The following is a 12,812-nucleotide window of genomic DNA, read 5'->3' on the forward strand; positions in this document are numbered from 1 at the left end:
TCAACAGTGAAGATTAACTTGGACTTATCCCCAGCAGACATTGTGAAATTGAATTATGTACCAGTTACTTCTTGTGACGTCGAACGCTCTTTTAGTCAGTATAAATCTATCCTCAGAGACAATAGAAGAAGATTCACTTTTCAGCACTTGAAAGAAATGTTTGTAACCTATTGTTATGGTAACAGACAATAAAAATTGTGTTTTGTTGAAACTACATTGGAAGATAAGGTACGTCCATTATATTTTTTGTTTAGTTTGATTAAAATGTACCAATATTTAACGTACATAGTCATTTTTTTATAATTTTAAGTCCATATTTAATTCCATATTTTGGTAAAAATCCATATTTAATTCCATATTTTGGTAAAAATAACTACATATATATTTACATATTTCATATATTTTTAGTCCATATAAATCCGTTCCCTGATCATGACCATGTTGATTTTAATAAGGTTCAGTTTGCATGTGCTAAATATTATTGTATTTGTAGAAATTATGTAGAGATTATTGATATTACCGAAATGTACTTCGTATCTGATGATGTTGGCCCTGACCAACGCAAACGTTTATACATCTTTTAAACATGTAATGTAAAGGTTTAACACCTTAAACATATGTTGTGAAGTCAGTGACTGAAATAAATACTTTTAATATTCATTCGTGGTGCTTAATTGTTATCCTTTTATTTTTGTGTGGAAATTCAGTTTCACTGCCATCACTTTGTAAAATTTAATTTTATATCTTCCCTAATTTCATTTTTAATGTTATTTGAATTGCTCCACATGATGTTGAAACTCTAAAAATATCTCGTGTAAGACTTAAATCATATAGTTCTGCTAAATATAACTCTTCTAAAATACTAGGTCAAACAGTGTAATGGCTAAACCTCATTATGTAACAAGGGTGAAGGGAAACTTCGATTTTTTGGGGCATCTGGCTCCAGCTCTAATGATACGCCAAGTAACATACTGTTATTGTGAATTGCAGGAGACTTACAGGGTAACTGGTCGAGTGTGCTGGAAGCGGCAAAGCTGCTTGCTGCAGTCCAGCAGGAGAGGCGACTGGGAGCTTGTCGGGAGTGGCACTACCTGCTGTCCATGACAGACTCTGAAGGCAACACCCCACTCCTGATAGCCGGGCGTCGTCTTCTAAGAGATGGGGCGTTCGAGCAAGCAGCTGAACTCAGTCGACTGCTCCTCGAAGCCGGCAGCGATCCCAACGCAGCTAATGCCGAGGGTCGGAGCCTCCTAACATACAGCGTTCACTACATGGACGACAGCATAGAACTCACCAGGGTGCTCCTGAATTCGGGGGCTTCTGTGTGGCCACAGGGGGCGCACAACTCAAGTCTAGAGACTGTGGAGAATGCCAGCACGACCGAGCAGTGCTCCGCTTTCACGTGGTTTCTGCGATCTATAATCAGGAGGCGTAAACTCGACGAACAGTGCGAGCGAACTCTTGCACTGCTGTCTCAGGTGATGGGCGAGCACCCCGGACGCATGCACGGACACGTGATGCGCACGATGTTCCGGCATGCCAAGTGTTACAAAGTACTCGGACCTGTATTCTATCAGCTGAAAATATCGATGATGCGGTACTGGACCCAACCGCAGGACTTGCTCTTCATCTGTCGAAAAGCCATCAGGACTGCCGTGGGCCCGGAAAGACTCATGGCAGGAGAGACTGGTCGCCTCGGCCTGCCACATCAGATGCAGGGCTACCTCATGCTGGAGTGAGGCCCAGCGCAGGAAACAGACCCAGAATCCTGCACTGCACACTAGTCAGAACACTCTAAATGTCATTCGCTTTGAAAGAGGGGAAGTAATTTTCATTAATAGGCAGAAACGGCTGTTATCTCGACGTTTCCATTATTCTTGGAGAATCTGTCTAAATATCTCGTCAAGTTACCCATTTTCCAGTCAGTACTCTTCATTTTAATAATAATAATATGCTTTCCACTTATTTCCTTTATGCTGTCAACAGTCCAAACAAATCATAAGTATAATAACCTTAAATAATCGCAAATTGTAATATACTGATAATTTTTAATCAATCACCAATTATTAGCTCAAATATATGGACACAGACGACATTCAGAAGAAAAATTTGGGATCTTATTTATACTTATTAAAAGGTTCATTCCCTATAAATCGTTAGGACATGTTTTTCGAGACTGCATAACAGCAGTGATATACAGTATATAAATATTACCCTTCTAATTTTTTTCGGTACAGTCTATTGTTGTGTGAAGAGATATTTCAGTCACAGAAGCAATTTATTTTGCTTCTGTCTAAATAACTGAACATACCATAGCCAAAGAAAAATTAATAGTTCCATAACAAAAAGCAATGCTCGAATATAAGAAACCTGACAAGATAAAATTAAACAGAATAATAATGAATCAAGCTTTCTGTCCAAAAGAAAATACAAGTAACACAAAATAAAATATAAATAAAATTCTAACACATTCGGCCGAAAGAATTTAAGCCAACCTCAGCCCTCTAGAATAATGGAAATAGTTAAAACAGTAACTGTTTCTAACAACAGTAAACTTCAGCCACATTTTCACATCTCAACATCTTGAATAATACAATTAATTCTCTAATATTAACAGATATAGACATAGAATTTGGGTACACACATACCTTCACCTTTGCTTTTTTTTTTTTTAATTAAATAAAAGTTTTGTCATTGCCAGAGGAAAATTATATTGTGACAAGATGCAAGTATTCAAGACATTATGTACTAAAATAGACAAAGCTATTATATGAAAAAGTATTTTAAACAGAATCTTAATCTCACAGAGCCATGTGATTGGACATCGACATGCTGTTGGCTGTTCTGATTAGTGGTAGGCAGGATTCTAAACAGTAAGGGAATTGCAACCCTTGAGTTACTGCTGCAACATGTGCCACATCAGACATAAGTTAATGAAATTCTTCAGATTCATTTCAGATACAAACCACAGCTCGTGAGCAATAACATTCATTGTAACAACAGCAGTAGTGTTACAGAGAATGGAACACAAGACCAAACTGCATCTGACAACCTTGATATATCTTCTCTGCCTTCTTTAGTTTCCTGTAGGAAAATAGAAGAAGCACTATGTTGCAAGATGAGAAGATTTCAGCCAGGATTACATTTTGTCTCCATATTGGATTCAACTTTCTTTCTTTCTTTTTTTTTTACTCCCACGATGATTGCATAATATGTATGCTGCAACCTGTTAATTTACTATGATCACCCTCATATTTTCTGCTTTGTTCCCCGATTTGTACGTCAGATGTCTCTGTGATGTCACAAAACATGCTGCAGAGATGTCTGCAGTCTCAATGAAAATGTTGACTGAGAAAAATATCTGCTCATAAACCAGGAAACTGAATCTTTTTCGCGTCGTATAGCTACGAACTTTGTATCCAATAGCAAGCAGAGTGACCTTCATGCCTTCATGATGTAGTGTAGGAGAACCCGAGTAAATTTTGAACACTACACAACTACTTTTTTTTTTTAAGTATGGCAGTGCACCAGATTTAGAACTCTTCCAATAAGCGACACTTATACTGCCTGCAGTTGTGCTATCAGCTTTTTTCATGCAATCCAAAAGATAGTCGAAAAAGAATCTCTTGGACCAGGCCTGCAGAACTGTAGCTCTTGAGAGCAACTGCTTTCCTCCCCTTTCTTACCCCACCCACCTTTTCTACCTGTGCAGTCATGGCGTTCTATTACGCTCGGCTGCATCAACATTCATTCTCAGGGCGGAAGTTGATCATCCCCAATAGAAGTGGAGTGAAGCTGACGTCATAGTTCCCCTGCTTTGCGAGTTCTGCAGGCCTGTCTTGGACAGTCATTCATCATTACCATTAATTGTTATTACATTTAAGCTTAAATAAAAAAAAAATGCTAGCTTTATTTAAAAACATTCTACACGAAGTGTTATATCATCTAGGGTTTCCTGAGTCAAAATGAAAACATGTTGCCTCCTCCAACACTTTTTGTATCACACACTTCCAGGCGCCCTCAATTTTCTAACAAGGTCATGCAGGAACTAGAAAAAGTTCTCTGCAAACATTCTTTGTACTTGTTGGACAGAGGTATCATAAATAAGCATTCTTGTATAGTAAACCAAGAAACATCAGTTCCAGAATCACCATAAAACAAATTCTCACTCACATTGACTGTCCAGACTCACTTCCATTGAGGCTAGGTGAGTACAAGTCTTGTGTTTGTCGCAGGACATCTTAATGTCATCTTAGACTGCATACACAGCACAAAGAGCATAAGGGAAACTATAATACAGCTGCGAGCAGTGAAGCACAATTAGTGGTAAGGTTGTAAAAGAGGCATACAGTGGTGTAGGCGGGGGGGGGGGGGGGGGGACTCATCGGATTGAAACCTCTTCCTATTTTTCAAGAAATATTTAAAAGTTATATTAGATTTAAACCATTAAGAAAAATCCACCATTAATTAGCATTGTGAGTGTAACAATCAAAGAAAAATATTGTTTGACTGTTTCTATCGACAATGGTCAATGTTTAGAATAACAAATCCTTTATATTTCTGCTGACATGTTCTTTTAAATTGAGCAATGATTCTCAAACAAAATATGAAGCTACCATTCTAAACACAATAACTGGATTCATTTAGGATTGGCATTTGTTCATTTACTCTGCAACAAAAGAGATTGGATTTTGCTTTGTAACAACTTTTGGGGAGTCTAAATTAATATTGTAAATTTCATAGTATTAAACACTACTAAAATTATTAATATCTTTTAAGTATGTCACATATGTAAGTTGATATAAACAAATTTGCCAAGTGACGTTCTCAAAACATGGCCTCCCCCATCTTAAATTCCTGGCCAAGCTACTGGCTTGTATAAGGCTAAAGTACGTCAATTAATTATTAATCTTCTGTTACATTACAGTTACACAAAACAAGAAAATTTCTAAAGAAATCTGTTCATGAAAAGCAAGTTGTATATAATTATAGCATAGGCATACCGGTACCAATAATATAGTATTAAATTATGGGAAGATAATCAAGGTTTGTCAGTCACATTACAAAATACTACCGTAATGAATCTTTACTACCAAATGTAACTTGTAAGTAATTTTTATGTATACCACAATATAAAATTATTATTTTGTGATTGCAGAATGCTCACGTATTCACTTAACAGCACAATATGTGTTCAAATAGTTGAAATAATACTCTGATTATTTGATTGTTATTACCCTCAATTACATTTCTTTCATAAACAACAAACATTATTCATGCTAAAACAACATGATACAATTGTGATATACTGTAAGAATGGGACAATTTAAGTAATTGTGATGAAGACATAAATTTGGTGAGCACTGTACGTTTTTATGATAGAGTGGTGTTGTGAAATACACTTCACTGTGTTGAGCTAAATGTGAGATGTGTGTCAGTATGAAACAAGAGAAAAATATCTGCAAACTTCTTGTCTGATATCATATAAACATGGAAGAAACCCTTTTACTGTCAGTGCCAATAGTTGTTCTATTGTTTGTCCCACCTGTTTGTATGTGGTTTACAATCGTATGAACTTGTGGTCATTTTCGAGTTATTTTAATTTTTAAACACCTTCTTATATTCAGGAATATAAATAGGTTTTTCATAACTGACTTATCTTACAAACAATCTACTTCCTTGCAAGCAACTGTTCATCTTTAAAGTATTCTATAAATAAATCTATTCTGAAACCCTTTTCCAAAACACTAGAGATAGAGGTGATTTCAGAAATTCGTTTTTAATGCACAAATACATTGAAACAGTAAATGTGTATGTTTCATGTTACACATACAGTATTTTCTCTCCTAACGAATATTTATCTGGCAGAAAAGGGGTTACAGGAAAAGATGTAAAGAATAAAAATGTATACCGGTAAGAAGAATGTCTTTTCAGGGGGGAAATATACACATAATTCATACAGACATGCACTTTCTATTAGTGTCTTCGTTTTGAAGAATACTTCTGTAAGTATTAAATTTAGTGCAAATTCTACCAATTACAATATTTTCTTTTTAATTTTTATATAACATTCAGTTTGTAACCTCCATTTCTTTAGTGAGATACACTGCTGATGTATACAAAGAAAAGCTGTATATTAAAAATTCACTCTTAAGACCAGAGCACATAGTGCCTGTGGTGACTACACAGAGACGGACAGTATTCTGTTTCTGGACTTGTGGACAGAGGAGGTATCATATCAAATCGGTCCTCCTCAAAATTCTTTTCTGTTGTAAACGAACAACAATGTTAAATAACAGTTCTGAACTGAAACTCAGTGGGTATATTTTACGATATACAATATTTACTAGCTTAGCAAGAATACTGTCTCTGCACAATTATACAGTTACCAATAGAATACCAGTTCTTGCATATTGAGGCCATGGCATGAAAAAAGAATCCAGTATTTAAAGCAATTGGTGATTTTTGTTTCGAAATGCGACAGAAAATACGCAAGAATGAGGTTTGTGCATTTATATTTCCTGTATTTCTTTTTTACATGTATCTTTTAATTGCAGTGTGTTTAGAATATACAAATAAGAACATAATTTATTACAGCACTCGAGAAAAATTAAATAATATGACACTTTTGAAAAATATGTCTTAAATGTATAGGCAATGTTGTGTTATTATATAAAGGGGAAAAACAATTCAATTACTTTTAAAAACTAAAAATTAAAATGCATACTTTTTCAATAAATATAGTAATTATATAACATCCGTATGTGAAAGAAATATTGAAAAATTATCTTTAGAAAAAAGTAGCAAGAAGCTACAATGAACGACACAAAAGAGCAATATATAAGAGCTTCGTTTATTATCTTCTTTGACTATTGTTGTTTGTACTGATCATCATTAAATTCGGTTATAGGAAAATTCTACTAACCTTATCAAAGTAATAAATATAAGCTCGTGATAACATTATGGGGCATTTATTTTCAATAGAAATAAGTGATCGAGAGTGAAGGGAACAAACTGTTTGTTGCTGTTTAAATGGTTTGGTTATTATCGTTGTTTCAATAATCATTGCAGTTTTGAAGAACGAATTTCCAGCAATGAACGAAGCTCTGTTGTGTTTAGTGCCGATTAATTTGTTGAAGAAATACAGGGTTGATTCCAAGCAATAAATTGAAGTCTTAGTAAAGCACTGATTGATAGCATTGTGATGATATGAAACTGTCTGTGCAACAATGACGACAGATATCGTAAAATATACCCAAGCCTAGAGATCAGGAAAATGATCTGACTATGAGACAGGATAGGATAAACCTATTACGATCCTTCCATTTTCAGCATCCCTGATTATACTGATATCTACGTAGTGCCAAAGAAACAGGCACTGCTTGTGTGTGCCTAGAAAAAGAGAATGATACTAGGCAAAACTCACACAATCATGTATAGACTTGATATTATGTTTGAAGCATAATTTAAATACATTCTATTGTCACTTTCGTGTCCAGAAAATGAATTTGCGTATCTAGTTTTATATGTAAAAGTTATCGGACATTTATTTATCGCTAGAGGCTGTGACACCAAAAAAATAAATAATAAGAATAATAACTACGAAATGAAAAAAGGTACGTGAAAAGTGTGTTCAATTTTTCTTAAAAACTCTCTTACGAAGCAATTCAAAGACAACAGTGCACTATGCCATAACATCATTCATCAAGCCAGTGTTCAAAACAGAGTACATTTCAGTGTGCTTGGATGGTGCAGTCATACCAAACTTCCCCTCTTTTTTAATCTTTGAATGAAAACATTCTTAGAAGCATTTATTATAAATTATTAAAATATTTTCTACTCATATACTTGTATCTTGTTATCCTGTTCTGAGCACTGGTTTGTATACATTGTATTATGAATTTTTCATAGTGCTTTCATAACAAATAAGTGAATATTGTATTAGAAGCTTATATTTTTTCTTAATATCAATGCAGGACTACAGAATTGTAATTAAAATGTATGGCATGAGTTCGAGTGAAATAGTGCCCTATAGAAAAGAATTCTGTTTAGAAAAAAATGTGAAGAAGTTTTGAATCAAGAAAGTAAAAAAAATTAAGGCAATATGTTAAAAATATTCCTGCACAAAAGGATGTGCAAAATTTGTAAAAAAAAAAAATTAAGTATGGCTTAAGAAACAATATTAATTAGGGCTTGTTTTTGCTTCTCAAGTTAATCAGGGTAATTATGAATAACGTAAAAGTGAAAATAATGCTGATATCAAAGTAAGAAAAGTAATTATTATAAAACATTTCACTGCCTTTACCAATTTGTACATTCCCCCATAGGCCTAAGATCACATGTATATTTCTCAGTTCATTTTGAGAATGTTACCATACCACTGCCAATTAAATTGTCAACAGGTAATAGCTTAATCCCACGTATACATAGAGTTTTAAGTATGTGTGTTAAACAGATACCATCATCTCATACAACGTTAGATTCTGCTTTTCACAGTGCTCAAAATGATTGAGGAGTAAGATTAAGGGAGTTCTTATGTGGTTGATGGGTACACAATTCTTTGCTGAGGTCAGACATTAATAGCAGCGATTTATAAACTTGTCAGGGATTTAAGTTAAATTATTATTAAAATAAAAATCTTTTCCTTCTTTTACAGAGTATGCTGTAGAAAGAGTTTTGTTATGCTCTAAATAAGGGTGACCATTTAAATGAATAAAACAGATTCTATAACAGTGTCACTCCAAAATAGTAACACATATACAATGCATTAAGTGGACAGTAATATAATCGTAAGGTAGCTTTGTATTTCTCTACATTCATGACACACGCGAATCATATCAGTTTGTTTAACGTTGGTAAATACCACCTTTTCTGAATATCCATCACATCTTATTTCAATAAAAATAACACGAGCAGTAAACAAAATAACATCACCACCATCACTTTCTATTGCTATTGTTATTGCAGTAAACACCACTTTCTGTTACTGTTTCTTGTACAGGAATTTCATATGAAGAATAAAAGTCTTATAGCCACATTTCTTTTACTATTTGCATTAGAAACATGTGGTAAATGTCAGTATTATTCTAATTTTATTTAGTTTAATTTCTGCTACACTTATGGCTATTGCTCTATTAAAAAAAATATAACTTTTTTGTTTAAAATACTCTTTTTCTTGATTAATATTCATTCCCTACAGGCTACATTTGTGCTCTTAAATCTCGCGAAAACAGCTCGTCGATATCAGTAATAGTATATGAGATATTTAATTGGTAGTTTTAAATTATTCCTCATACCATATATATTAAATAATTCAATTATATTTGGGGATAACTTTGTTGACATTCTTTAATATGTATGTAATCTTGTTTTTGTTTTTCTCCACTCTTTATTAAGTTTAATGTATTAAGTTATCTTCGTATGTCTAAGCCTTTTTTTTGTAAACTCATATATAATTTGACAAAACTTTTTTTTATGACTTCATATTTTCCCAAATGAATGAACAAAAAAGTAATATTACCCACATATAAATATAAACGGGATTAATGCAAATTATACAGTGCAGTATATCTTGGTGCAAGTATGGTTGTGCTACTTAACTAAAAATAACTCTTTTTGCATTAGTCTTTATAGAACTTATGGGTCTTCTAATGTAACATTATCTGACCGTCACCATTTTATAGGGGTACAGTATTACAGGCAATGTCAAATAAAATTGTCACACCACACACTTACAGTACTTCTCATGCATTTTGTGACAGAATTATTTGACGTAACCAAAACATTTTTTGGAGAAGATATTGATAGATTTTAAAGATCATCTTGAGCACTGTGGCTATGTTGATGCAAATAACAGCAAAAAGTTATGCAGTATTTACTGAACATGTATAATATGTTGCTCCTTGTAACTGCTTCCTGGTATAGTAGTATACATTAATTTGTCTTTATCAATGCCACCAGCTATAACCATAAGTACAGTAAGATCAACATATTTCTGAACATAGTATTGGATTAATTAAACTAATAAGGAGACAAAGAAACAGTATGGACAAAACCTACATATAAATGCGTATAAAGTTAGGAGGTTAGGAGGCCTATTATTATATTGCTTTAGGGCTGGTCAATATAAAAATCCGAAAAAAAAATCTAGAATTACATTCTTTGATGATTTCTTGTAACTTATGCTGAAACAACTAAAACATAATACCTCCCAACAAATAGACTATCAGGTAAGTTTTTCGACACTAGAAATCACGTTTGTAAATCATTTAATGCAAGTTTAACGTCATACTACAGATTATAGACAACTATGGCTTAAAACGTTAGATTCAGAGTCAGGTCAGTGTTGCGTGGGTGGTAGAAGTATTGAAGCTGTTCAGGCTCCAGTAAGTAGCAGCTTTGAAAAGTGTAATGCATCTGTTTATCTTAAAAGAACAGTCTAACGGATATTCAATGATAATATTTACGAAGCAGCAATAAATTGTTTTAGCATAAATGTATAAATGTTCCCTCAAATTAGATTACTTCGGAGCTACATAACAGAGCCTGTGCATCCCAGAGTTTTAACCATTCCACACAGCACTGCCATACCTTCAGAATATAAAAAAAGTGTAAAGTAGAATGTGGCTCCTATATTCACAAAACACAGTAAATAAAAAACCATTGAAAATCCGAAGAAAAATAATAAATATTCATCAGAATTCACCAGTGTTTAGATTAAATATCCTTGTAAAACAAAAGCTGTACAGCGTGTTCCAAAAGTCATTAAATAAAAAATAAAATTTTGTTGGTGTGATAGGGAAATTGAATCTTATCTCGCCACTTGGCAACACAGGATTCCTGTCATTCCAGTAAACCAGTGGTATGATACTGTCAATCGTTTGTGTGATGTTATTTTTTAATGCAGCTTGTGCTCATTGTCAATAACAGAATAAGGAAACGTCTTTGAGACATTAATAGATATATGGAACAAAGGTCCACAAGTTGTAAATGACCTATGAGAATGTCATTTCTGTTACATATTTAATAAGAGAATTATGTTGTTATGGTAGAGTGAGTTTTGGGACACACTGTTTTATATCAATGCTTGATTTTCCGTTCATCCATCCCTCACGGTGCGCTTATTAAAGCTACAGTAATACTGCCAAAATGGTGCATTTCAATCACTAGTTTTTAAACGTTTAAGTGTCCAGACAATTATTGGACCAAATTTAGTCCTTTAAATAAACTTCACCAGTTTGTATGAAGGACATTACGAACATCTGTGTAAGAATGAGCTTATTTCGTGATCTTCGTGAGATCAGTAGTTAAGTATTTAATTATCTATAAGAATTTGTTTGCATCTTGCCATCCCGTACCATATCTCCAATACCAAATTCTGTAACTGTACTTATATAGTCACTCATTAAAAGCCAATATTTAGGTAGAAACAATTTTTCTGAAGGGAGAGAAAGAGAGAGAGAAAGAGAAAAAATCCATTAATGTGATGATTCTTTCCCTGTTATATGATTGTGGCTTCAAACTGGCGTTGTCACTTTTTGTCAGTTTCTGTTTTCTTGACCATAGTTACGTTTAATGACAAATGCCAAACGGTTCCTAATGATCAATATGAATTAATATCTGTATCCACTGCCAACTGACCACGGTTCATTATTATTTATACAGTGTATTCATTACTCTTAGTGTAGAGCATCTCATGCATGTGACGTGTTTTGTATCTTGTGTACATTAGTTTTTATACCCTAGTTAATTTATGTCGATGATCATGTGAGTTTTGTTTTGTGTGGATGTAATGTGTAACATTTATGTGTGGTTAGTATAAAAGTTAGCCTTTTCTTGCTGATTAAAATACGTAGAACAAAAAAAAAAAAATGTTATTTTACTATAACCCTGTTATGATCCACATTTAATTCCCAATCAATTCAAATGAGCAGAAAGCAGCAGATCTCATGAAGCTGATCTACTACAGGTAGATCGATTGGAATAAGAAACAACAACACAATAGGCTAAGAGCTGTGTGCTTTCTAACTTCTTATTGGTAAGGTGTGGTATTTCATCTTAGTTTTGTTCATAAAACAACTGGACGCAGCAGTAGCGGACGGTGGGTTTGAAAGTTGAGGAGGCCAGGACGTGAATGATGAGAATATAAAAATATAAGGCCTGTGACGTACCTCATTACCAAGCGTAGAATAATTAATAGATTTTAAGAAATTAAAATTAGGTTTTCCAATTCATGTTTTAGGATTTTAAATCTTATGTTTAGGAATTTATATGATTTTACGGGAAAAAAATAAAAATAAACAACATACTGTTAATATATTACAACGGCTTGGTAAAGATTGGCTCTCTTTAGGACACTCTAAGTCCTAATCTACGAATGATCTTTTTATGTCATATTGAATTTAATAATGTTACTCTTTGCTACATAAAACGAACAAGAAAAGCAATATTTCGAGAGCAACGAGATAGCAACAAAATTGATTCGAACCTAAGGATCCAGGGCTTGCTCATTACTATTACATAGTCTAATTTTACAGCAAATTAACTCGACGTTCCTCTTTCTTCGCAAACCAATCAAATAGGTCACAACATACTGAACAACTGCTACTAGAAGACGCTAGAGACAAATCTGCATTTGTTTCTAAACTCTCGATAAACTCGTATTTAAAATACTGTATAAGTAAATACATCTCGTAACACAAAAGAATAAAATAACAGGAACATCCGCAAACAAGAGAAAATCTAACAACATGAATGAAAACTTTTACGCAGGGAGAGAAAACTAACAACACGTGATTCAATTTTCTAAAACC

The 12,812-nt window shown here is 33.6% G+C and overlaps 1 protein-coding gene across 1 annotated transcript in view; it reads left to right on the forward strand.

The window, feature by feature from the left end:
• LOC138701077 (uncharacterized) overlaps nt 1-11,857 on the forward strand; it is a 296,991-nt gene extending 285,134 nt beyond the window's left edge. Inside the window, exon 5 of the mRNA XM_069827635.1 lies at nt 991-11,857. Within this exon, the coding sequence (XP_069683736.1) occupies nt 991-1,739 (749 nt within the window). The 3' untranslated portion in view covers nt 1,740-11,857. The remainder of the gene's footprint in view (nt 1-990) is intronic.
• Nucleotides 11,858-12,812: the final 955 nt, after the last annotated feature.

This window comes from Periplaneta americana, chromosome 6, assembly GCF_040183065.1.
Source record: "Periplaneta americana isolate PAMFEO1 chromosome 6, P.americana_PAMFEO1_priV1, whole genome shotgun sequence".
NCBI lineage: Eukaryota > Metazoa > Arthropoda > Insecta > Blattodea > Blattidae > Periplaneta > Periplaneta americana.